Genomic DNA, 26,161 nt, shown 5'->3' on the forward strand with positions numbered 1-26,161 from the left:
TACATTTGTAAATAAAGAGATTATATTATGAAAACATTGTATATAGTCGGTGCTCTCATTTTGCAAAGAAACACATGCTGTAATGCAGCCTGCAATGGTGACCTCCAGCTGCTTTGGACTACAAGTTCCATGAGTCTCAGCCAGCTAGGGCTGATGGGAGTTGTAGTCCAAAACCCCTGATGGGCACCAGGCTGGGAAAAGCAGCTGTAAGAGTTGACTCTGGCTTCCCACTGCTTGGGAACTGGGGAGTGCAGAATTAGAGTTAGAAACTGACAACCAAAGATATGATGGGTACATTTGAATCAATACACACCATTGATAGGTGTGCCCCCCAGCCTGGGCAACTGGCTTCTGCATTGCTTCAGGACAGACATTTCCTAAGGCAGTCTTAATGATACCCATGCTCACCAATGGCAATCGCCAGGCAGGACAAGCCCTTGCCAACATGGCTGCTCTTCTGAGAGCGGGCTTATGGGGGATGCACTCTTGCGCTGCACCCCAAAGGCTTCCTGGCTTCTTGAGTCGTGTGTCGCATGAGGCTCCATAGGCTTCGAAACATGAATATCCAAAAGCAGCTGTAACCGGAAACGATTAACAAGCAGCCAATTTGGCTTGGCCCCGGCGTCCTCTCACGCACCTGCTAAATATAACCCACAGCTGACGACAGACACAGTGGGTGGGTGGGAGAAAAATACTCTCACCCCACCCTATGCTTCCTCTTTGTTGATTCTCTAAAGGAGAGAGAGCTCACATTTGGGGTCACAAGGCTTTGAGGAAGATTGTACAGCCCTTTCAAACAATCACCCTTTCCAAATACATTTTGTTTTTTTGTATATAATTATTGTTAAATTTTCTGTTTTACAATTTAAAATACTTATTTTTACATCCTTAAGATATCAATGACTTCCCTTCTCTTTCCATGGTTCATTTTACATATCATAAATCATATCACAAATCATATTACATATCACAAATCATAAAACTATACTATTCAGTATTCCATTATTGCATCCATCAAAGCTTATTTACACTGTTGAATTTATCTTAATGCTGCCAACGTTTTCAGCTGTACACAATTGTTTCCCATATATTCAATAAACGTTTTCCAATCTTCTCTAAACATATGTTCTTCTTGTTCTCGTATTCTCTATGTTAAGTCTGCAAGCTCTGCATATTCTGTCAATTAAGTTGCCATTCTTCTTTGGTTGGGACCTCACTTTACAAATAAGTGTGTTTTTCTATGTATAAGACGATATTTTTTCCTTCGAAATAATAGGCAAAAATTGTGGGTCATCTTATACACGGATAGCAGTGGGGGGACGGGTGATTGGTGCCAGCAGCCAGCAGGAGATTGGCAGCAACGATTGGGTGTGTGATTGGTTGTTGTAGCAAGGCCTGCTGACGATTGGCTGCTGCTGCGGCGATAGGGTGGGTTATTTGCGGCAGTGGCGAGGCGTGCACACAATTGGCTGTTGTTGCTTTGTGTGTGCAGGTGGGCTTTTGGCAGTAGTCTTATATATGGGGGGGTTAATACACGGAAAAATACGGTACATTTTGGATGCTAACATCCCACAAGAACTGTTTTTTTTAAAAGGTATTACGTTCATGTAAAATATATATATTCATTTGCTGAATTTAACTGGCTACTTTTGCAATTAATCAAACACTCGTAAAAACAGGCCAATATTTTGATTAATCCACATAAATACAGGTGGTACCCTATCACACCCTTGTACACATGCACTCTACATGTGGCTGCAACAGCAGTCAACAGATGATTTTGTATCAGCATATATTTAAATGAATTGAGTGATGTGCAAATAAATATCTCAGGGTGGGGAAAGTGATGACTTTCTCTCTGCCCCATACCCATGGGCCATCCATTGCCAGTGTCACTGTGTCTCCTTCAGCTGCTCTAAAATATATTATTTGCAAACTGGGGCTGGCAGACATTGGAGAGAAGAGTGACATGAGGGAGTCATAAAACTGTCAGCCCCAGGAGTGAATTACTGGAACTGGCAGGGCAGGGAGAGTTATGTTCAAAACATAGTAAACTAAGTAAAGCTGAGTAAAGCCACTGGCTGGTTTTAAATGTACCCAGATAATTTTTGTTCTGCAACCAGGGTGATGGAGGTGTCCCCGCCCTTGGCTCACACCAAACTCAGCTTCAGTTTAAAATGTACAGCTTTAGAGAAAGTGTCAGATCAGTGGGATCATAGGTCTTCATTTAGGACTTATCTACACTTATTTTTTGCCCCTCTTTCCAGGCAAAGGTCCACACTTAAAAGCTCAAGTCCAAGTGTCTGTCCTTCCCCTCCCCAAGATTCCCCTGCTGAAAGCTGCTCTTTAGTGCTCAACTGGAGCAAATGTCAATTTGGGCTTTCCGCAGATTGCTATTTGATCCAATTGAGCTTTAAAAAGCAGGTTTTCATGGGGAAAGTTCCAGTGCAAAAAAGGGAGGGGGCCCTCAGACATGGAGATTTAAAGTATGGACTGAGACTAGAAAGAGTGAAGGAAATGTCAGTGTGGATAAGCACTTAGTGGGGCAGGACTTACAAGTGTCCCAACCTAAGCTGGATTGAAACACTTGCATCACCACAATTTTCTATTTTGTTTGTTTAAGGTTGTTATTTTTAAGAGAAAGACAGAGCAAATAGCTAAGGAAGATGGGCCTCCTGAACTGTTAAGTGCTGTGTAGAAAAGAAAATTTCCATTTTTTCTTACAACTTATTATCAACCTATTACCAAAATCTAAACAACTGTATTTGCGTATTTCTATTTATATCATACTGGTATGTGTTATGGGCGAGGAGTCAGCTTCACCTGCTGAACAAGCAGCCTGAAGGGGGAGAAGGCAGAGGGACTCCACCTGCAGCTGATCAGCCGTCAAGGGAACAGGGGAGAAGGTGCTGATGAGAACCAGCAGGCTTCAGCCTTCTTAAGCAGAGCTTCCAGCAGCAGTCAGAAGCTGTTAACAATGCTTGTAGTTCCTGGTCCTACCTTGCTGCTGCTTCTTGCTTGTCTTGATCCTTGACTCCCTGATCATCGGATTTCCTAACCCCTGGACCGTCTCACCACATAGATTGTTGTCTGCCTGACCTTAGGACTGCACCTTACTTTGGATGCTGACTCTGCCCCCAGGCAAGTACGTGTCAGAGACAATTCTGAGTGGCTGGCCTCCCACTCCACTAAGTTTTGTTCAGCAATGAGACTATGATAATACACCACTTCTTGGATGCACAAGGGGCCCTCAGTGCACCTGATGAGAAAGAAAATAAAACAATAATAAATGAAATGTGAAAATCAATAAAAACAGCCACAGTTACGTAAGTTATTATGCAGCAGCATAAAACAAATAATTCAGAACATAAAGCTATACTTAAAATCTTTCTGGAGACCGGGATGAAAAGGGTTAAATCAGATTGGACACCTGGGTAAGTATTATCTAACGAGAGAACACTTGATTACTTTCAGGTAGAAGTTTATTGTGGAATCGAGGCTGCTATATCCCATGAGTGGCAATTTATTTGGTGAACAGCTTTGTGATATGTTGAATAATTCTGAAATACTTCCAGTGGAAGCAATGATTTAAAATGCAAAACAGTGCAGAGGAAAATACCAGGCCACTTCTACAAATACCACTGCCTTTTAAAAAGCACTTTTAACAGTCCAGGTTTTGGAAGGTTTCATTAACATGCAGAGGAGCTCTCTTGCAAAATGCTTATTTGCTCTAGTAAACACCATCCATGACAGCTTGACAAATTTTCTAAAGTTTCATCAAGATACAGCTGTTTTGTATAATGGCAAGTGAATCGTAAGAAAGCGAATTCCTAAGTGAGATCAACCTTAAAATTTCAGAGAACTGGCAAGTCTGTTTCTTTGCACATCACCTTCATGGTATATAGCAAACCATAATTGCTAACACCCAGATTCACAAACACCACCAACTTAGCAACGCTGCTGGCGCAGGAGCTCTCCCCATCATGCCTAGAAATTTGGACAACTCTTGAGACTATCAGCACTGAATAGCTGAAAATCATGGCTTGCCAGGGAGAGAGACCTGCACTGTGAAATACATGGGACCACTCCATTAGCACCCTTGTAAAGGAGTGTCTGTGTTTTGGAGTCAAAAGATCACAATTTTGTTGGAGAGTACTGAATGTGCTTTGGTGTGTTAATCTTCCTGACCTTTAGACAGATCGTGGGGAGTTCTAATCCTCTGCGCCTTTAAAAGGCTCTTGAAAACTGATAGTTCAGGTGTGAAGATCGGAAGAGTGATTATCTTAATTGCAGGACTGCAGGCACCTGTTCCTAGAAGGAACTACTTCTTCAATAAACAGATTCTGATTCGTAGAAGTAACGATCTAAGCTTTCAGTGACCAATAAACTATAAATTTTTATATTGAGGTACCAGATTTAGCTTATAAACAAAAGTTGGCAATCCTACACAGGTGCCTAGGAAGCAGTCTCATCATTTGCTTTATTTGTTGTAGAAACGAGAGGACACATGATTTGGTATGATGTTTTGTAAAGGTGGTAGGAAGAGCTGAATTCTGAAATTCATTACACTTCTCAGCTTCTGTTACTGTTCTACCTGAAACTTTCAATATTTGATGATTGATTGCATGTCACCAACATCTGACAGGTCAGTTGTCTTAACTGACAGGTCAAATACTAAATACAGCTCAGAGAAGAGGGTGATGGGAAAGATAGAAAAGGAAACAAAATATTTTGATTAATTGCTGAAGTTGCTTAGAATATGGAGGCTCCTCTGCTAAAATTCATCTTCTCCTGGACTCTGAGCCTGGTACTTAACATGACATGGCAATGTGTTGCTGCAATCAGACAAAACTATTGTGTGGAACTGATGTTGCCCATTGTATGCCTTTTGACCATCAACGGTTGGTCAAATATCAATACAGTACTAAGAAGCAACAGTGGTGCTGGTGGTGGCGGGTGGGGGGCTGAGGAAACCCTGGATTCAAAACCCCAACAAACTGAAATTAGTGTCTTGCTAGTTGGTCTTACCTTGGACAACAAATGCCAGTGGAGGCCTTTCAGTTTCGATATAGCAATGTGCCACAGCAGAGGGAGGTTAGGTAGTGAGGAAAAGGCAGGTGAGTGAAGAATAGGAGATGTGTTCTGTTACTCTTTTTGCTCAACTGCAAGCAGAGCGAGTCATCCAAAGACGACTTCTAGAGACACTGGATAAAACAGCTAATGCTGCTGAAGACAGTTGCTGGCTGGCTTGCTGTAACACTATGACGCTGATGTCATCCTCCCAGTAATGCCTCTCCATGGTGACATCACAATGCAGTCACACGTCTAAATGGATGGCATCACAAAGTGCGAGCACATGATTGGCTTATCATGCCTGTTAACAATTATCAGCGTACAAAGTGTGTCAAAGGCTTTTCTGAATACTCGAGTGTCCTGCGGTATTAGCAGCAATTAGACTGCGCCAGCCAATTCAGCAGCTGATGGCACAGCTTTACAGAGGACACGCTAGATGTGAAGACGTCCATTCCCTCTCACCAAAACCTCCACACATTATCACTAATTTTCCAACACAGGATTGTTCTTGGCTCGGTAGGAGCCTGAGCTCAAGTATCCCAGTGCGTCAGAGGCCCAAGAGAGTCTCCTAACAATACCTCTCTAGAATTTGCAGGATGTTGTACAGAGAACCATTAGTCTTAGTCTCAATTTGAGGCACAGCTTATGCCCAGAATGTGCTGTGGATGTCAGGGCTTAGTCCTTCAACACAGGATTCCATAACAAAGGAAAGTGTGCCTCTGTGCATGTTCAAAAAGAACACATACATAGGGACATAGGGACCAAGGCTGCTTAAGCTTCCAGTTCTGCTTAAGCCCCCCTCAGAATTTTTTAACGAAGTTGTTGCCTCACCTCTGCCGCATCGTGATGTGTTTATTCTCAGCCAGTTTACAAGGACCCAGCCCTTTCCTTATTTACAGAAAACTGGCTGTCCTTTCAAGAAATGGTCATCAATCAGGGGTAAATAAAGATGAAGCAGGAGGGCTGAGGGAAGGGCATCCTTGGGCTGCTCCCATGGCCCCAGATCCCTAGCTAGGACTTCTGCTAAAGTTTACCACAGGCCCTACATTTAACTTTTCCCCCCTGGTGCTGGGCTCAGGGTTGGGCTGCTGTGGCGTTCTTCCATTTAAATTTCCTATGATGTCTCAGAGTGAGAGTACATCAGAGGGCATTGTGGGAACCTTAAACAGAAAAATAGACCAAGAAGCACTGCAGCCTACCCCTGTAGTAGAGGAATTACTAGAGTGCTTAGTACACTTGGGACCAGCTCCATTGTAAAATACATATAGGGATCCATGCCTCGGTTAGGTGTTTTTGCATTGTTGCAATGCTGGAAGGAAGTGCTGGATGCAGATTGTTCTGTCAATGGATGCAGATGTAATTTGCAATTTCATGGTGCTTTGTGAGGTTGGGAACACTGAAATAATTATGCAGTTTCAAGAGGATCTATTTTACTGGATCTGACACAAGTATCCCTGTGTGCCTAGCATTCTACTCTATCCCTCCTGTGACACCCCACTTTATCTCTCGCCCTCAACATGACTTTTTCTCTCTGAAGTCTCTCACATTTCTCTCTTTCTTCTTTCTCTCTAAGTTGCTCTGCTATCTATTCAGATACAATCCCACTTGCCTCCCCCTGTAGCTCTGTGGTGGATTGACTCACTATACCCAGTGCCCACAAAGCATTTCTAATTCTGCTTCTGTCACCAGTCCAGGCACTTCTTCCTATCTCTCTGATTTACATCCCTGGTCTTGTCCAGAGCAGCTGCGACAGGAGTTGGCAGTACTAGAACACCATGCAGTAAATCATACGCAGAAACCTAGATTTGTCAGACCTTGTTCAATCCCTTTCTGCCCTTCACCACCCCTTCTCCCCTGCCAGAACTTATATAAGCTTCATACCTTCCATCTAGCCCACTTTGATGAGATGCTACCCAATTTTAGGACAAGTCCTCTAGCTTTGACACTGCACAGGGCATTGAGAAGTTTTCAAATTCTCTGGAGTTTGTTGGTGGATATTCAGGTAAACTGCCTAGCTGCTGAGTTTGTTAGATTGGCACACACTGTTAAAGGCTACTCAGGGTCTTTTGTCGAGTAATTCAAATAAGCCTTGTAGATCCCAAGCTTCTTGCAAAACCTCTGGTTCACTGCAAAGAAATTAAGAATGACAGATTTTGGTACATAGCAGCTCTACATTTTGTAGTCAGTACAGTTGGGTCTTTACTGCTTCACTAAACTAGAGCTACTGTATCACTTCAACCAAACGCTACTAGCAGATCATTTGACAGCTTGTTATGCAATACATGCTTAGATTAGGAATTTTGGAGTGGGAGAACAAAAACATACAACCCAATCCTATGCAGATTGGGCTCATAGTCATGCCAAACTTGCATAGAACCAAGCTGTAAAATTCAGCCGTAAGGCATAATAGTATGAGCATTAAGAAGTATTAAATATAGCAAGGTGCAAACTCACATAATTTTTTTGCTAAATGTAAAGAGACAACCACTCCTTATCACTGCTACCACTACTACAGGGTCTGTGAATATTCTTTCTCTTTGCCAAGAGTATGAATGATCACACTGTTTTATTCTGAATATAATAATCTGGGATATTTACCACTCCCACATCTTGACACAAGAGTTTAGAATGCCTACTTAGTACTTAAACATACACAGAAAGAGCAAGAAAAGTTTCTTCCTTGTAAACACTGTACATCTGAGCTACCCAGGTTGCATGAACAAAAGTATAGCTATCTAATCAGAAAATGCACAGCTTGGTTTTCTTTCTCTATTAGGAAAGAGAAAGGGACGCCTGACTCGCCTAGGCTGTCAACGATTGATGTTGTGACTTCCCAGCTGGCAGTTCAGGAGAGCAGCCAAAGGACTGTTGTGTAACCGCGAAAGTGTTTGTGTAATCTTTCACCAACAGTGCTTGGAATTTGCTCTCGCACCTCGATTCGTATGCTGGACCTACTCCAGCGGGCTAGCAGTTCAAGCTGGCCCCCAAAATGCCATTCAGCTGCTGGGACATCTCAGCAGGTCACCCAGGTCCTCTTCGCCCTGGCCTGCGGCAAAAGGACATTATGATCACTTTGTTAGGGTTCCCTCCTCCGGTTAGAAGTGGGAGACTGTTGGTGTGAATGAATATAAAGTCAAAGCATCAGAAGAGACATGGGGCCATTGAACCTCATTCCCCCTACAGTAAGACAGCAATCTCTGCCCATCCACATCAAGAGGGCCAATTTATGCATTCCATATCACAGCAGGAAACAAGCTAAGTTGCAGAAGGGCATTTACAGGGCAAAAAGCTTGAAACAACACAATCCTAGCTGCTACTGTTGCTGGCATAACTATACTAACAGAGGGTGAATATATTGTGTGGAGAAAGAGAGATGACTAACTTAGGTGTACAGGCTGATGGGTTTTTTCTTTTTCTTTCTGATATTGCGGTTTCTATTGTCTATTGAACTCCTTTCACTTATGAGATATTTGTCCCCCTCCCCATTTTCTTTGATATGGGTCTTAGAAAACTTTATTCCCAGCCTACCTTTGATTAGAAAATTTGGGGTAGTTTTTTAAAAGTTATTATATTGTGACTTGATTATGTTGACTGGCTGTTATGGTTTTCTTTTAACGCTGCTGTATTATTTTTGGGATTTTTAAAGCATTTTTCATTTGCATGTGATTTTAATGATGAGGTTTACTTGTCATTATTATATTTTTGTTTGTAACTCCCTGACACGGGAGCTTTTGACATGGTTTGGAAAAAGCATATAAGATATGTAAATAAAAGAAATATTGTATTTTAAACCAGTGCTTTACATGGTTATCAAGACATTTTGTGGATTCTGATGGAGGGAATAAAAAATTATATTTGCAAACTACCAAGAGCTGTTATCAATGCCTTTTTGAGACATGAAAGCAAACGTAGGGTAACTTATGCACATAATAAATGAACCATGGAACAAGCCAAGGAACAGCTCGAGCAAAACATTTTATTGGATAAAGTAGTTCTAGGAAGAAACAAGCTAAGCTCATGAACTGCACTGGTGCCTTTTGACAAGAAGAACAGAAAGGATGCTCATTTTATGTAAAGTAGCCTACAGAGTTCCATGCAGGCTGTTATTACAAATAACTGTACTAGTCCTTTCTTCCCAAATGAACAGACTCTATTTCCTTCCAGGTACAGCCCTCTCTAAGCAGCCAATAATCTGCAATTGCACTTCTCCTAATCATCCTTTCAACAGAGAGGGAGTGAGAAGGATCTCCTTTAGTTGTGGCAGACTGAATGCATACAACTTAATGCTGCCCCCAGGTGGATAAAGGATAGTTGCGCCATTGATTTTCTTAAATAAGAGATAACATAAGGGGAGAAAGGATGAGAATGGAAACAGCGTGACAGTGGTATGACTCTTGTTCTACACAACTTCACCAAGGAAATTTAATTTTTTTAACAGATCCGGACTTGAACTTGATACACTCTTTGTCTTATTTGGCATCCTATTTCTGGGAACTCTTTGGGGCTGAAGAGCAGGCTGCAAATATGTGTGCCATATATATAGATAGATAGATATATAAAGATATAGATAGGTAGATATTACAATAAAGAGGGTTCAAATTCCTTTTTGAGAGTTCAAAGAGAAAATTATTCACGTTGCTGTTTCTCCCATTCCTCAGCTGTCAGTGAAAAGGCCTCACCTGATAAAATTCCCCTTTCTATACCCTCCTCCCCCCCCCCCGATTCCCCAGACTGTCAGCAAGCCCCATTCAATAGGAGTTACTTCTCAAACCCTGATAGAAGTTGATAAACAAATATATTAATTTTCAATTATTTCATGCGACACACAGAGCTTTCCCTTCCCCAAGCGCTTCTCAAAACACGTGGTGCGCGAACAGCATGGCGACCGGCAGCGTTCTCCACAACAGCCTACAATTCCCGAGATGCTTTGCGTGGCCAATGGCAGCGGCGCAAAGGGGTGAGGCTGGCTGCCCTCGCGGGCGGTTAGTGTGAGCGAGTTAAAGGTTGGGTGTCTCGCAGCGCCGGCCGTTGGGAGGGTGGAGCGACAGCCCCTCCCCCCTCCAGCCCCGCTGCACCCCTCTTATCCAGCTCCTATTGAGACGAAGTGCGCAGGGAGGAAAAAAAAAAAGACCGGCCAGGTGAGGAAAAAAAAACAGGAGGCAGAGGAAAAAAAGGGAGAAAAGATGTCGCGAGGCCGAACGGCAACGAAGGGGGAGGGGCGGCAAAGCTCGGTTCCTTAAAGGGGCAGGTCCGCATTTAAAGGGGAGTGTGCCACGGAGAGGTTTCCTCTGATTTTTGTCTGCCGACAGAACAGTGCCTTGTTCTGAGTGGCGGGAGGGTGGAGGAGGCACGCTTTTTAATTACAGGCGCGGGGGGTTGGCCCGAAGGAATACCCTCCCCCAGCCTACGTAACGTTGGCAATCCCCCGGAAGCCTTAAAGCACTCTGCTCATGGTCAGGAGAGCCATCTGACTCTTTGGCGCAGGTCGGGGAAGTGATGCAGGGTTAATCTCTCCAAAGGCTGGGCTCGGATAGTTTGGTCCCCTATCCTTAAACTTTCGACACAAGAACCGCGAGCGGAATTCAAACACTTTGGCGGCTGCTTCGGGAAATTGTCCCCAATGCAAGTCGTGGAGAATTGCGTGAAACAAGACAGCCTTAAATCCTCTGGAAAAACAACAACACTGAATTGTGTTCTAAATTGCGTGCGCTCTGTTTTCTATGTAGTCAGCGTTTAATTTGAAAGGTTAAAAATTAAAAGTTTTTTGCCATGCGGTCCTTGGAGTGTGGGTTATTACCAGTGTGGCCCTTGGACATGCATAATAACCTTGGCCACTGTTATTTCCATGTATAGATCAGGAACTGAAGCGAAGAGATTTTCATGGCATACAGGCTACTTAAACTTTTCACAGCTCATTTGCTCTCCTGGTCCTAGTCCAAGCACGACTTCAGGCATCCATGCTTGCTTAAAATTATTTGTCTCACCTTTGTCTTCTCACCAGACCTCCTGGGTAATTGACAGAAATTAATGACAAGGGTTGATGGTGGGAAATGACCACTAACCAGATTTAAATGCCACTGTTGTGGCTGGTCCAACTGCTACTGTTCAAAGTTTCCATGGTGACCATCAAAGAAAATACTGCCCGCCCCCCATACACACAATGTGTACACTGAAGCAGTCAGGGCCAGGTAGCACTAGATGTTTTGGACCCAGGCAAGTGAGGCATCTACTGGGCATCTGGACAGTCCGCAACTGCTGACTCTTCCTGCTAGCAGAAGGAAGATCCCTGGGGAGCAGGGGTGGGGGGGAAATGATGATGGGAAGGTGCCTGTTTTCCAGGCTGCGGTCTAGGGATTGGGAACCTGTAACTCTCCAGATGTTGAACTGCAACCCCAGTTATACATGACCATTGGCTATGCTGACTTGGGCTTCTAGGAGGGCCACTGACTCACCTTCCTTGCCTCCAGAGGTTGCTATGTAATGGACTTTTATGAGTTCAACACCAAGTAGGGACCTAACCCATGTGTGTGTTTTGGGCAGGGGGGAGGGGGGGGAGTCAGCCTCCTAGGAAGAACATAATGTCATGGTAAAGATCATCCTGAGAAGGAGCAGCTGTTCCATTGTGAGTTGTATTTTCTTCCCTCTCCATTCCTTTTCCCTCTTGTATCATGTCTATTAGATTGTGAGGATAGGACAAAGGACTGCCATTTTTAAAATACTGGTACAGTACTTAGCAAATTTTAACAATATTAATAATAAAATTATTAATAATAAAATTACTCTCCTCAAAGGTTGCATCCTTTTAGTCAGGGCTGTTCAAACATTCACTTTCAATCATAAACCAAAATGACTTCCTGTGCCTGTGAGCATCACTGAACGACCACTGCTTTTTAAAGGTGGCAGGTCCATTTGAGGTGATTTTTACTCTCTCATTTCCAACTAAGGGGGTATGTGTAAGAAACACCCCAGTAATTCCTGGTGTTTGTAAGGTAAGTGCTAGTTTGCTCAGCTAGTTCCCCATTTGAAAGTGAAGCGGTAAAGTTCCTATGCAGATTTTACTGCCTTAAGCACAAATGGAGAGGTGCCACAGCTCAGTGGTAGAGCACATGCTTTACATGCTGACTCTCTCAGCTTCAGTCTTTAAGCATCTTCTGTTTAGTGATGGAAAAACTGTGTGGACAGTATCAAGCTAGATGGACCAATAGTATGATTTAGTATAGGAGAGCCTCTATAAATGAGGCTGGGTCTGTCACAGTTACAATAATGGTGTTCTCTCTTTCTCTGTATGTGTTTTTCTAGCAGGTGAACTCTGGTGCAATGGTGGGAGCTCAGCAGCTAGAAATGCAGGCAGCGGCAGTGCCAGCGGTGGCCCCAGCAGGTGGAGGCCCCAGTGGCAGCAGTGGCGACCACCAGTATGAGTGCCTGGAATGTGGCAAGGTATTCAAATGGTCATCGCGGCTCATCCACCACCAGAGGACTCACACAGGCGAACGCCCTTACAAGTGCTCAGAGTGCCCCAAGGCCTTCAAGGGGTCCTCAGCCTTACTGTACCACCAGCGCGGACATACGGGGGAGCGACCTTACAAGTGTGACAAGTGCGGCAAGGCATTCAAACGGTCGTCCTTGCTTCAGATCCACCAGAGTGTGCATACTGGTCTGCGTGCCTTCAAGTGCGCTCAGTGTGGCCTGGCCTTTAAGTGGTCCTCACATTACCAGTACCATTTGCGCCAGCACACTGGCGAACGCCCCTACCCTTGCCCGGCGTGTGACAAGGCCTTCAAGAACTCTTCCAGCCTGCGGCGCCACCGCCATACACATACAGGCGAGCGCCCCTACGTCTGCCTCATCTGCAGCAAGGCCTTCACGCAGTCCACCAACCTGCGGCAGCATCAGCGGGTGCATACTGGCGAGAGGCCCTACCGATGCCAAGACTGTGGTAAGGCCTTCACCCACTCTTCCAACCTGGCGCTGCACTGCCGATCGGCACACGCTGCCCGCCCCGCCCACACCTGTGTTATCTGTGGCAAGGCCTTTGCATCGGACACCTATCTGCAGCGGCACTTGGAGTCTCATGGGGACATTGCGCCTCCAGCACAGCTCTTCTTGGAGGAGCCAACAACCACTGTGGAGATGCTGTTTCGGTGTAGTGTCTGCCATCTCACCTTCCCCTTGCAGGAGCAGCTGCTGAGCCACCAGGAAGCACACTTGGCCCCAGCAGAACCACTGCCTCTGCCACCACCACCACCGCCACTACCAGTGCAGGAGGAGGTGGCGGCTGTAGCATCCCCCACACCCTCCCTAGCTTGCTCTGTGTGCAGTAAGACTTTCAAGAGTGCCGCGGGTTTAGCACGGCACCAACAGAGCCAGCACTCATCCGATCGCACCTACACCTGCATGGTGTGTGAACGCTCCTTCCCGGCGCTGGCCAGCCTGTTGGGCCATCAGCGTTCGCATCCCCCGGCTGAACAACGGTTGGAGGAGGCAGAGGTGACGTGCCCAGCACAGGCAGAGCCAGTGCCTGCGGCCACAGTGACGCCACCCCCACCCCCTGAGCGCCCCTATGTGTGTGGAGAGTGCGGGAAGTCATTCAAGGGCTCCTCTGGGCTGCGTTACCACCTCCGTGACCACACGGGCGAGCGCCCCTACGCTTGCGGCGAGTGTGGCAAAGCCTTCAAGCGCTCCTCGCTGCTGCGTATCCACCAGCGGGTGCACACGGGCTTACGTGCCTTCACTTGCTCCACCTGCGGGATGGCATTCAAATGGGCTTCCCATTATCAGTACCATCTGCGGCAGCACACCGGCGAACGCCCCTATGCTTGCCAAGATTGCGGCAAAGCCTTCAAGAACACCTCGTGCCTCCGGCGGCACCAGCAGTTACACACCGGTGAGCGGCCCTTTGCCTGCCAGACCTGTGGAAAGTCCTTCACGCAAACATCCAACCTGCGGCAACATCAGCGGGTACACACTGGCGAGAGGCCCTATTGTTGCCGGGACTGTGGCAAGGCCTTCACCCACTCCTCCAACCTGGCGCTGCACAGACGTACCCATTCGAGGGAGCGCCCCTTCCAGTGCCCAGTTTGCTCCAAGGCCTTTGTCATGGCCTCTTACTTGCAGCGCCACTTCCGCACCCACAACAGTGCTGAGGCGCCCAGCCGCCCAGCCACCACCTCACCTGCCACCACTCAAGAGGTGCAAATCATGCCTAACTTGCAGGCCACTCTGAATGTGGAGTTAAGTGGCAGCCCAGCCCCTCCTGTTTCGTCAAACACTCAGACTTTCCTGCTTGTGCAAACATCACAGGGCTTGCAACTTATCCCCAGCATACAGCAGCCGCCACAGCCACCCCCACCCCAAAATTTACCCCCCAAACTTATCCTGCTGCCTAGTCCCCAGGTGCCCACTACATCCACTGCTCCCACCAGCATTACCTTGTTGCCAGCTGCTCCTACCACCCCAGGCAAATCTGCCCTGGTCCGTCAAGGTAAGGCCAAGAAACCTGCGCCGTTGGCTCCCCCACCACCATCGGTGTCTGGCAGCCAGAATATCATTTTGATGCCCAGTGCCACCGGGGCCAGCATGCAGCCCCTCTCTAATGTGCAAATCCAGAGGACGCCAGGGCTACAGGCTAGCGGGCAGAATGTTATTGTTCTCCAGAGCTTGCCAGAACAGCAACTGGGCACGGTGCAGATCCAAACTGTGCCAGCTGCTCCACCAACAGGCACCATTCAGATTCAAACCCTGCCCCAGCCCCTCCAGAGCTTTCCCACTGCCCAGCCAGGTGGCACTTTGCAAATTCAGACCGTACCTGCTTCACAGCAACCTGGCACAATCCAGATCCAGGCCTTCCCACAGCCTCCACAGACTGGCATTGTGCAGATTCAAAGCCTGCCCCTTCCCCAGAATACCGTCCAGATCCAAAGTTTGCCCACCTCCCAATCAGGAGGCACCGTGCAGATCCAGAGCCTGTCTAGTTGTCCACAGACTGGCACGGTGCAGTTTCAAACTCTTCCACCTTCCCAGAAGATGAACACTGTACAAATCCAAGCTGTGCCATCCTCTGAGCAGGTAGGGACCCTACAGCTCCAAACTCTCCAGCCTTCCCAGCAAGTGGGCCCCATTCAGATCCAGACCTTGCCATCCCTGCAGCAAACCAGCCCTCTGCAGATCCACAGCCTGTCCCCCTCCAATCAGCCTTTGACCAGCGTCGAAATCCAGAGCCTCTCGCCTTCGCAACAGCTGGATGGCACCATTCAGATCCAGGAGCTGGTTTCTTCTCAGGAAGGGGAACAGCTTCAACCTTCAGAGGAGATGACCAGTGTTCAGCTTCAGACTTTGAGCCCACCACAGGAGATGAATGAGGTGGGGACTTCTCTGTCCAGCTCCCATGAGCTCTCTGAGGTGGACCTCCAACAGGGACCTGGTGTGAAGGAGGAAAGCCAGGACCTAATTGTGGTGCAGAACTCTCCAGGGGAGGAGCTTCTGGGGCCAGGCGGGGAGGTGGAGAGCCTGGAAGGGGTGCAAGACATGCACTTTGAAACTTTACAGACCGATGAGGGAGTTCAGAATGTGTTGGTGCTGAGAAGTGCAGGAGGAGAGCAGACCCGGTTGTGCGTGCAGGAGGTGGACAACATCCAGACAGTGCAAGATCTGCCTGGCCTCCAGCTGCAAGGGCCCGAGGGTAGTGCCGGGACTGGGCAGAACCTCCTGATCATCCGTAGTGCCCAGGGGGAACAGACCCTCCAAGTGCTGGAGAGTGTGCCAACACTGCAGGTGAGCAGCCCAGACAGCACCCAACCTTCTGGGGACAGCAACAGCACCTCCCAAATGGTGCAACTTCTGCCGAGCCCAGTAACTTCGCAAGGCCTGCCCTCCATTCAGATTGTGCAAACGGTACCCAACATGCAGCTTGTCCACACTTTCTGAGGACAGCTGTCCCCATCCCTGCGTTGGAGTACCAACTGAGACTCAGTTGTGCTCTCACTAGTGGCTGCTATGATTAACTGTGTTGCCGGACAGGATCGACCTGGGCAACTTCAAGACTCCTGGAGGTGGCTCAGCTTAGGTTCCTCAGGACAGTGTCATGAAATGACAGCAGAGAGCTTAGCTCACGCCCATGCCTGCAGGTCCAAAGCATACCCTTGATTCCCTCACTTCCTGCTCACATGGGGATTGCTGTTGCTGCTCCTGTCCTTGCAGTTACAATGACTCCACTACCATGTCCTTCCCCCAAACACTTTTGCCTTGTTTTGCATGTGAGAAAGGGATAGCCAGTCCAGTCCTTGATACAATTCCCTAACCTACCCATTTCCCCATCCTGTCTGAAATACGTTGTTCCAACAAGAACCAAATGTATGTGAGGTCTGATGGTTGGAAGACTGTGCAGCCAGAATTCCTGGTTTTTCTCTCCACACTAGACAGAAAATATAGTTAGCAGATATCAACTGGACTGCTGGCTTCTCTCCATTTCCCTGCTGTGTTGCAATTTTGGAGCTAAGTGCTGTGGAGCAGTGTGAGCTCTTTTTATGTATTAGAAAATGGGGAAAGTTTGAGTTTTTTGGTCTTCCTTTGATACTGGGTGCTGCAGGAGGCTGCTTTATGAGCTGTCATAAACAGCATCTTTTTCCGGTTAAGCCCCTCTTATCTATTCTCCATTCCAGCCCCTCACCATGTGCAGAACCACATTTCTTCCCAAGTGTACCCCAGTTCCTGGTGCTAACAGACAAGAGGGTCATAGACTCTTGGTCTAGAAGAAAAATAAAAGACTGCTTCAAAGCATTTTTACTCCTTTCTGTGTACTGTGCAGAGGCTGGGTTCATCAATACATGTCATACTTCTTTTGTGCTTTTTAGGTCTGATTGGCATTTCAGTAGCAGATTGCACAGTCCCCAAAGGAAGTCAACTAAGAACATAGGAAGTTGCCTTATACAGAGTAAGACCATTGGTCCATCTAGCTCAGTAATGTATATATCAGGGTTTCCCAAACTTGGATCACCAGCTGTTTTTGGACTACAATTCCCATCATCCCTGACCATCAGTCCTAGCTGCAGCTCAAAAACAGCTAGAGACCCAAGTTTGGGAAACCCCGATCTAGATTGAACGGTAACAGCTCTCTAGCATTTCAGGCAAACATCTTTTTCAGCCCTCTCTTCAGATATTGTGGCTTTGAACCTGTGTTCCTCTCCATACAAAGCATGTGATCTACAACTGAGCTGCAGCCCTGCAGCTTTAACAGGCTTGAGAGGTACAAGATAAAAGGTTCCTGCTTAGAGGAAACTGCTTATGTTTTTCTCAAGCGGCTTCAACATGCTGGATATTGAATTTTAAACTGAAAGGTGCTGGGACTCAAGCCTAAATGGGAACTTCAGCTTAGTGTTGAAAGTCAATGCAAATGAGGTCTCTCTGTACAAGATTTCTGGAAAATGCAACATGTTTGGTGAATTTCTTGGGGTAGGAGGTTCTGCAGTTTGAGGAATGATTGTGGTTGAGCTGAGAACCAAAGACCAAAGTGGGCAGAGTTGAGACTTGTGGGATTTCCTGTGGGGTTTTTTTCTTTTCTTCCTCCGAGAACACTGAGATCCACCAAACTGATGGCTCAGGTGGCTGAGCCAATTATGTGCTGCACACTGTAGCCCTACACAGTGAGAGCCAGTGTGGAATAGTGGTTAAGAGCGGTAGTCTCGTAATCTGGGGAACCGGGTTCGCGTCTCCGCTCCTCCACATGCAGCTGCTGGGTGACCTTGGGCCAGTCACACTTCTTTGAAGTCTCTCAGCCCCACTCACCTCACAGAGTGTTTGGTGTGGGGGAGGAAGGGAAAGGAGAATGTTAGCCACTTTGAGACTCCTGAAGAGGAGTGAAAGGCGGGATATCAAATCCAAACTCTTCTTCTTCTTCTACACTTGAATAACCTGTACAATGGTACCTCAGGTTACAGATGCTTCAGGTTACAGACTCCACTAACCCAGAAATAGTACCTCAGGTTAAGAGCTTTGCTTCAGGATGAGAACAGAAATTGCAAGGCGGCGCAGCAGCAGGAGGCCCCATTAGCTAAAGTGGTACCTCAGGTTAAGAACAGACCTCCAAAACGAATTAAGTTCTTAACCCGAGGTACCACTGTACAGAAAAAGCTGTCCACAAAAGCTAAACAAGTGAAACCTGGCCATGCTCTTTCTATTTATGGTTTGTTAGCAATCTTCCCTCTCAGTATCTTACTCTATAAATTATATGATGCATTGCATTTTAGTACTTGAGAACTGATTATCTTGGGAGAGCCACTGGTTCCCCACCTCCAGCAGAGAACATGGGGAAGGCACTTTTACAGGACAAAATACTGAAAAGATGAAGAACCAACTCTCAGGGTCAGTGTGGGACAACACTCCTGTTCCACAGGGGATTCCCCCCCCCCCACTGTGTTAATCATGTTCTTAAATACAGTGGTACCTTGGTTCTGCAGAAGTCCGTTCCAAAACCAAAGCGTTCTAATACCAAGGCGTGCTTTCCCATAGAAAGTAATGCAAAATGGATTAATCCGCTCCAGACTTTTAAAAACAACCCCTAAAACAGCAATTTAACATGAATTTTACTATCTAATGAGACCACTGATCCATAAAATGAAAGCAATAATCAATGTATTGTAGTATAAAATAGTATTGTAGATAAAAATTAAAATTACTTTTTTTTCTTACCTGCACTGATGATAGTCATTGTTTGGATGGGGGGCTTTTATCCATTTCTGCAGTCGCACAATCAATCAGTAGCTGAACTGAGTTCCATGCAGTCACAAAAACAAATTAACCGAAAAAGCCTCGAAAACAAAAACACAAAATAAATAGCAAAAACAAAAGTGACAAACTTAATCTGTTCTGGAAGTCCATTCAACTTCCAAAATGTTCCAAAACCAAGGCACAGCTGATTGGTGCAGGCACCCCAGAAACAACAGCCGACAACCGCATCGGATGTTCAGCTTCCAAAAAACTTTTGGAAACTGGAACACTTCCTGGTTTTTGGTGTTTGCGAGCCAAGGCGTTTGAGAACCAAGGTACCACTGTACTGCATGGCAGGAGGTGAATGGCTCACAGATATGCTTAAGGTGAAGACAGACATAATTGTAATGCTGCCTTAGCCATTTCACACATTGCATTTTTTGCCAATGTGAACTGCTGGTTTTAATGCTTGTTTAACAGGCAAGGAGCTGTTAAAAGGACCTATGCCCCATGTGAATTTGACAGCCACCTTGTGGTGACGTTAAAGAGTTTTTTAAAAAGTAACATCCCCATTTTGCAATGATGAACAAAATGGGTTACAAATGGTTTACTGGGTCAATGCCAATGTTACTGTTTTTAAATGCCAGCTTCTAAACCACTCAGAACTGTTATGCTTCTTCAGACCAATATCCATTTCCTTTTGACATCGGCCAGCAGCCAGCTGGTTGCAAAAAGGAAGCTCACAGGCAAAACAGAATGGGTACAAATCAAATTAGTGCACCAGCTTATCTCCAACAACGATGCTTAATTTCTTAATATTTACACTGAGAAAGCAACATGTCAAAGGTTACTCTCGGGAATTCAATGCTTACAACGTAATGAAACAAATCCCTTTAATGTTGCTATCTTAACCATGAGCCCCAAACTCAATCCATACAAACAAGTCTGTGCAACTCTAAAAAAAAGTTGAAAAACAAAACCCTTATGGAAAGACACATATACTTCCGGGTGGCTTCCAACTTCATGTCAACAGCATAAAATGGGTACATAACGAAAATGATACATTAACAGCCACCAGCTGTTTACATTATGGGCAGCAGGTCGGGTTTTTTTAAACAGTTCCATAGCAGACTGGCAGCAATAGGGGAAGGCTTTTCCAGATTTCCCTCTCTACTAGCTGGCTACAGCAATACCCGTTGAATCCCCGCCTACCACTTCACCATGAAAAAGAAAAAGATAATTAGAAAGTCAGTTATTTCCCTAAGTCCTAAGCCATTCAAACTGAACCCACCCCCGCTGCTGCCCGCTCTCTCCCATAAAGGCCCCGTTTCGCCCCCTTAGCAACAGTTGCCAAGAACTGCGTAAGGAGCGAAAGGCGCCGAAGAAGCCAGGAGCGCCACGCATGCGCTTATGGAGTGAGGAGTTGGAGCTGCGAAGCTGGGGAGGGTTGACTAAGAAGAGGCTCTTGGGGCGAAGCTGGTTTCCCCTCTCCTTCCCCCCTCCCTCCCTCCCGCCTGAAAAAGCGGGCGGGGAGCGAGAGAGATGTAGGAGGCCTCGGAGAATTCCGCGCTCCTTTTATGCGGGGGCAAAGGCAGCCGCTTCCTACAGGCTGGGTGAGTCCATTCCGCGCCTAGGGGGGGAGTGGAGAAGGTTTGCGGGCGTTTCTATTTCTGCGGAGGGGTGTGGCCGCAAGGGCTAGAGTGCCGTGCCCGGTCAGTTTACGACGGTGGTGCTGGCGTTTTATTGCGGATCTGCCTTTGCTCTCGGGAGGGGCAGAAGGGTCAGGCCGGAGAAATGTGGGCGTCGCGTTATTTTTGTCCGTTATGTGGCATAAAATAACGGTGGGGCTCCATTGCAAGGGAGCCTACTTTGCAAATAGAGTAGGGGGCGCAGGGAGCTAGCTGGGAATCAGAGGCTGCTGGTAAAATGGCTCCCACGACCTTTAATTAAATGGGGGGGGGGCGTGCAAGTGTTATTTCATAAGGTATACACGGCCTCGGTCACGTTCCTTTTCAAAACGACCCCAGGAGGCATGTGGTCCCTGTTTAAACAGATGGGAAACTAAGGCCAAAAGACTGCGAGTGAATCTGCTGCTGAACAAGAATATATTCTTCCCAGCTATACCGGTTGTAGTTGCCTTTTTAAGAGTTGCCAGCTTCTTTTCTTACCAGGGCTCCTGTGCATTTAAATTGGAGAACGATTGCCAGGCATTTAACACTTTAAAATGGAAAGGGTGTCTGTTGAGAAGAGAGGAGTTCTGATTTTTTCCTGTGTGTAAATGTACAAGAACCATGCCACAAGCAAAATAGTTTTCAACTCTTGCTGGCATTGTAGGAAGTTGCTGCTTCTGTGTTTGTTAGATTGACCCCCCCCCCCCAAGTACCTATTCTCCTTTAGGAAGGGATTGGAGTAGGAGTCTTTCTCCTCATCCCCCGAGATTATTATTATTGCTGTATTTGTATCCCGCCTTTCCTATACAGAGCTCAAGGTGGTGTGCCTGGTTATCTACCCACTCTTCATCTAATATTCACAACAACCCTGTGGGGTAAGTTAAGAGACAGTGACCGGCCCAAAGGCACCCAGCAAACATCATAGCTGAGTGGGGACTTGAACCTTAGCCTGTCAGGGCCTGGTCCAGCACTAACCACTACACCACACTGCCTCTGGTTTCTGTGCTGCTTCAACATAAAAATGCTCCCCATTTACTCAAGAGTGTCCCCAGCCACGGTTGAAGGTTGGGCTCTGACAAATGGCCCATGCTAGTTGGAGACACTTTCCTTGTCCATCCCAGCCTCTCATCAAGGACAAATCAGACAATAACTGGGCTTTCCCTCTTTGAAGGTGCCATCTGCTGGCTGCCAGCATGCCTACCCTGGAACCTGAGCAACTGACCATCAGAGAAATGAGAGAGGAGGAGACACCAATTGTCTTGGAGCTTCTGAAGGTGAGGTGGGCTTCTGAGAGAGGTGGTGGAGAGCCCAGGCTATATAAGCACTCTCCTTCCTTTCTAAAGACTTATGGAATGTGTCATTTAATAGGAACCTTCCCCTAGAAGTGGGAAAGGCAGTTTGGTGTTCTCCAGATGTTGTGGACTACAACTCCCTTCATCCTTTACCACTGGCAGTGCTGATGGGTGGTGAGAGTTGTAATCCACCAAACTGGAGGACATTGCATTGTTTACTTCAGGGTCAGCAAACTTTTCAGCAGGGGGCTGGTCCACTGTCCCTCAGACCTTGTGGGGGACCGGACTATATTTTTTTGGGGGGAGGGGGGAATGAATGAATTCCTATGCCCCACAAATAAGCCAGAGATGCATTTTAAATAAAAGGACACATTCTACTCATGTAAAAACATGCTGATTCCCAGACCATCCACAGGCCGGATTTAGAAGGCGATTGGGCCAGATCCGGCCCCTAGGCTCAGTTTGCCTACCCATGGTCTACTTCATATGTTAGAGCAGTTGCACATTGCAAGGGAACTGTGTGTGTGTGTGTGTGTTCTAGGAAGCTGTTTCAGTTCTAGGAAGCTGTTTCAGCTTTGCATCTTCTGCAAAGTGCAGAGCTCCTCAACAGACAAGTTGGAATGGGCAGGGATGTTTGAAAACCACTGAACTGGAATTACTGGTTCTGCATGCAACTTTATTTCCTGATTGTGATGCTAGCACTTCTGTTTTCTTGCATTCCTTTCACACTGCAGTACCTGTTGCAAAGGTGGTTTTTTTGACTGATATTTCACGCTAAAATTCATTGACAGCAGTGAGTGTGGTGTGACACAACAACGAAGGTTACTGAACACTGCCACTCCTCCTCCACCCTTTCCGCACATGCATGCTTTTGTTCTCCCATGATTCACCCATGAAAACAGTAGGAAAGAACTTTATGCTGGCATACCGCCTCAATTTTTGTCACTTTACACCTACAGTTTTCTGGCTTATTGGGGTTGCAAACAGTTTTTTTATGAAAGCAATTAATATGGAAATGAGCACTAAACTTTACCATATTCTGCTAGATTTCCAGAAGCAGCTTTTACATAATGTAAAAGCACAAATATAATGCAGAAATTAGAGAAACAGAATAAACTGCTGTGTGAATGCAGCCCACTCTTCCTGCCACATCCACTCTGATTGGGGGGCGGGTTAACTGAGCATATTAAACCTAGAGAGAGAGAAAATTGAGGAGATGTTTGCAGCATAAAAAAAAAAATTAAAGGGAACTTGGCAAGAAGAGGAGCTACATTTGATGACACTTACCTCTAAGGGTTGGGCAATAAGCAATTGTGTTACTGTGTTATTTATCCCACAGTTAAACACTAGAAAGAAAATTCCCTCCACACTTAAAGACTGGGAAGAAAATTCCTTAAGGGAAAGAAAGCGTGGTTCAATCCACTGGCTCTATCTCAATTCCAATGCTCTTTTGTCGAGGTTCCTTGTTTCCCACTAGGGCTTGCATTATAGAAAAGCTGGGGTAGCTCTGTGCAAGTTGCTACAGACGTCATAGAATTCCCCTCGTACGTTTTCAGGTAAAGTGAAGGATAAGCATTTGTTTAGAGATACACAACACATCGCAGGTCCCTCATAGCTGTATATGGTCCTTTACTTCATATCCCTTTCTATTTCTTTCCCCACCAGGATGGATTCAAGGATACAGAGAACCGCCTGATCCTCTATGTGCTGACGCGGCCTCTGGCTTTGCTGCTGATGGCGGTGGTGAGCAGCGGCCTGCGTTTCTTCCTGAACTCGTTTGTGGTGGCTCTCGTGCTGCCGGTCCTGCTCACCGTGGTGGCTCTGAAGCTTCTGCTGTGGCGCTCGCCGGACTTGAGGCACCTGCATGCCTACTACAGCACAGGGCAGCGCGGGCTGTGGGTGGCTGTATACGACGAGGACGACGTGTGCGGCTGTGTGGCTCTGGAGCCCTGCGGCGGGGAACCACGCACGGCGGAGCTCAAGCGCCTGGCTGTGAACCGGTGGTACCGGCGCTCTGGTGTGGGCCGCTCCCTCCTCAGCTTCCTGGAGGCTCACGCTCGCGCCCAGGGCTTCAAATTCCTGGTGGCCCAGGTCTCGGTAGTCACCAAGGCGGCGATTGGGCTCTTTGAGAGCACTGGCTACAACATGAGTGGTGGGCGGCGGTGGCTGGGCTACACCATTCAGCAGGAGTTCAGCAAGGAGCTCTAGTTGGTCTGCCTGCCAGTTAGCCACTAGTCTTCAGGAATCCCTGCCTGCCTCCTAAATGTGGGGAAAGCACCGAGCGCCAGAAGCAAGACTGCAGGGAACAAGTCATCTCTTAAGCCCACAAACAGGGCAGTTCCTCTCAACAAAAGTGGCTTTCTCTGCCTGGAAAATCAGACACTGTAGCCATGAACACAGAGCTAATCAGGGGAAAGGGTTGTCCATTAAGAGCCTTCTCCCCGGTCTGCCACGTCACTCAGGCTCCCTGTCATTTAGAGTTTTCTACCAAAGCCACCCCAGGTTATCTGTCCATAGTTTTGAAGAGTGGAAATAACCAATAGTTAGTTGTTGTCCCCCACCCCATGCCCTGCCTCTGGTCAGACTCTACACCAAACACATTCAAATCTTACACCAGGGTGAACCTCAAATTCTAGGACTTGCATAAATACTGCATATCAAGTAAACCTAGATTTAGTGCAGTTGGTGTGAATGGCATTTTACAGAATATGAGAGGGCAGGGCTCTATGCCAAGGAGCTTTATTTATTTATTTGCTATGTTTTATTTAATAATAATGATAATTTTATTATTTATACCCCATCCATCTGGCTGGGTTGCTGTATAGCCTTGCCCTATTCTACTGTCTTTTTGTGCATTTGGAACTTCATGGGGAGGAATGATTTTTGTGTGGGTGGGTGGTGGTGCATATTTTAGGAATATGCACAGGTGTGTGTGGACAACTTTTCTGCTTGCTCCAAATCTCCCCCTCCCTCCCAAGCTGCTTTTCCTTAAAAAAATCTGCTGGGGTTCTGTTACACTCATTTCCATGCAACATGCAGTTTGACTTACAAGATGGCAAATGGCACTTTGTTCTCTGTTGGATTTGTACAGCTATCAAACTAGGTAGATTCGAGGATGATCTATTCAGAGCTTTATAGGTCAAGGCTTATCCTGTCAACTGTATCTCTATACGCACATGGGTTTTTTTTTTATGGTATCATTGCAGCTGACAGGGACTTTGCCTCTATGGAGCCTTTCAGCTTCCTCCTGAGTCCCGGGACTTGGGGTCTGAAGAGAGAGAACCTCTTCCATGTGGCTTCTGGATCCCAGTTCCTCCAGAGGCTGAAGCAATTGATAAAACTGTGGATTGGCTGTGGGGAGGGTGGGAATCACATTTCCAGCTCCCAACTCAAGTTAGCCTGGGCTTGCAGCATCTCTGTGTGTTCACCCCACTCCCCAAGAGGACACAGCAGACTGGAGACTCTATGATAAGGCGATTCAGGGAAATTTATGATAACACTGTAGATAAATATGTCTTGCTAATGGCCTGTGATTATGAGTGGGAAGAAGTGGCTGGACCCAGGGGTGTAGGTCATAATACAGAAATGCACCCTGCAGCCCTCTGGAATGAATCCCTGTTGGTGGGGACTGGGTTACCTGGTATTGGGTGTAGAGGAGATATTTTGCTTTCATTATAAGTGCTCTCAGTATGAGCCATTTCCTTTTCCCCACAGGAGCGATCCCTAAAGGAGGAACAGGGAGCAATGGCTCATTTCTTTTTAGCAGGATGATGAGGATTTCAGCTGGAAACCACCTTCCTTGGAAAAGTTGGGCCATTGGATGAGGGGGGGGGAATCTCCACTACACCCCCACCCCACCCCACCCTCACAAATAAAAAGCTTGCCTACCCTAGTGTGTCTAGGGGAAATGTATTTTCCCAAAGTGGATGAAAACTGGGAAATGGGCTTGAAGTGTGAGGGTGATAAAACATGTCCACAAAGATTAGATCTTTATATGTGGAGAATCCAGAGGGGAAAACTTGTGATACAGAGAGTTGTTCCACCAAAGGTCAAATGACATATTTGTGTGAATATGTACAGGAGCGGGCTTCCCCAGGTTTATGTAATTTAAAATGGGGGTAGATGTTCCTCCATTTAAGAAATGAATGTTGGGTAGGGAGAGGGAGGATTCCAAATGGGTGGTGATTTGGAGAGGGTTTCAAAACACTGGAAAGGAATGACTTTTTGTATGTGTGTATAAATAAATATTTAGATGGTTTTAATTAAATAGTTTTAATGACTTGGCAGTTCAGTTACACTCTGTGTGTAAACCTCATTGGCAGACGAAGGTTAAGATTAGAAATTAATTAAATACACATTTTAAAACAATCTGAATGGCATGGGAATTTGCTGTACTCCTGCTTATCTGATGCAGGCTGAAATTTC

At 46.5% G+C, this 26,161-nt stretch overlaps 2 protein-coding genes across 6 annotated transcripts; both read left to right on the forward strand.

Annotated features, from left to right (window-relative positions):
* Positions 1–10,063: 10,063 nt before the first annotated feature.
* ZNF628 (zinc finger protein 628) lies at positions 10,064–25,565 on the forward strand. Of its 4 annotated transcripts, XM_077917192.1 has the most exons (5): positions 11,593–11,695; positions 12,376–15,843; positions 21,616–21,718; positions 23,402–23,479; positions 25,451–25,565. In XM_077917192.1, the coding sequence occupies exons 1-3, from the start codon at positions 11,657–11,659 to the stop codon at positions 21,655–21,657; spliced, it is 3,549 nt and encodes a 1,182-aa protein (XP_077773318.1). In that variant the 5' UTR covers positions 11,593–11,656; the 3' UTR covers positions 21,658–21,718; positions 23,402–23,479; positions 25,451–25,565. The 4 variants fall into 4 exon arrangements, with proteins under 4 accessions (XP_028558051.2, XP_077773317.1, XP_077773318.1 ...); XM_028702218.2 differs by lacking the exons at positions 11,593–11,695; positions 21,616–21,718; positions 23,402–23,479; positions 25,451–25,565 and adding an exon at positions 10,064–10,211 and having other exon boundaries at positions 12,376–16,848; XM_077917191.1 differs by lacking the exons at positions 11,593–11,695; positions 21,616–21,718; positions 23,402–23,479; positions 25,451–25,565 and adding an exon at positions 10,068–10,211 and having other exon boundaries at positions 12,373–16,848.
* Positions 20,134–25,565, forward strand: NAT14 (N-acetyltransferase 14 (putative)). 2 transcript variants are annotated; one of them, XM_028702236.2, is made up of 4 exons: positions 20,134–20,387; positions 21,255–21,319; positions 21,616–21,718; positions 23,402–25,565. In XM_028702236.2, exons 1-4 carry the CDS (start codon positions 20,352–20,354, stop codon positions 23,942–23,944), a joined length of 747 nt encoding a protein of 248 aa, XP_028558069.2. In that variant the 5' UTR covers positions 20,134–20,351; the 3' UTR covers positions 23,945–25,565. The 2 variants fall into 2 exon arrangements, with proteins under 2 accessions (XP_028558069.2, XP_028558071.1); XM_028702238.2 differs by lacking the exons at positions 20,134–20,387; positions 21,255–21,319 and adding an exon at positions 20,551–20,570.
* Positions 25,566–26,161: the final 596 nt, after the last annotated feature.

Source organism: Podarcis muralis, chromosome 13, assembly GCF_964188315.1.
Source record: "Podarcis muralis chromosome 13, rPodMur119.hap1.1, whole genome shotgun sequence".
Taxonomy (NCBI): Eukaryota; Metazoa; Chordata; class Lepidosauria; order Squamata; family Lacertidae; genus Podarcis; species Podarcis muralis.

Bases quoted from the DNA above. Each gene is read 5' to 3' on its own strand.
- NAT14 (XM_028702236.2), top strand. From the start codon at position 20,352: ATGCGGGGGCAAAGGCAGCCGCTTCCTACAGGCTGG. The intron at 21,320-21,615 runs GTAAGTTAAGAG...CCCTCTTTGAAG, and splicing joins ATTCACAACAACCCTGTGGG to GTGCCATCTGCTGGCTGCCA. The intron at 21,719-23,401 runs GTGAGGTGGGCT...TTTCCCCACCAG, and splicing joins TTGTCTTGGAGCTTCTGAAG to GATGGATTCAAGGATACAGA.
- ZNF628 (XM_028702217.2), top strand. From the start codon at position 11,657: ATGGTAAAGATCATCCTGAGAAGGAGCAGCTGTTCCATT. The intron at 11,696-12,375 runs GTGAGTTGTATT...TTTTTCTAGCAG, and splicing joins GAAGGAGCAGCTGTTCCATT to GTGAACTCTGGTGCAATGGT.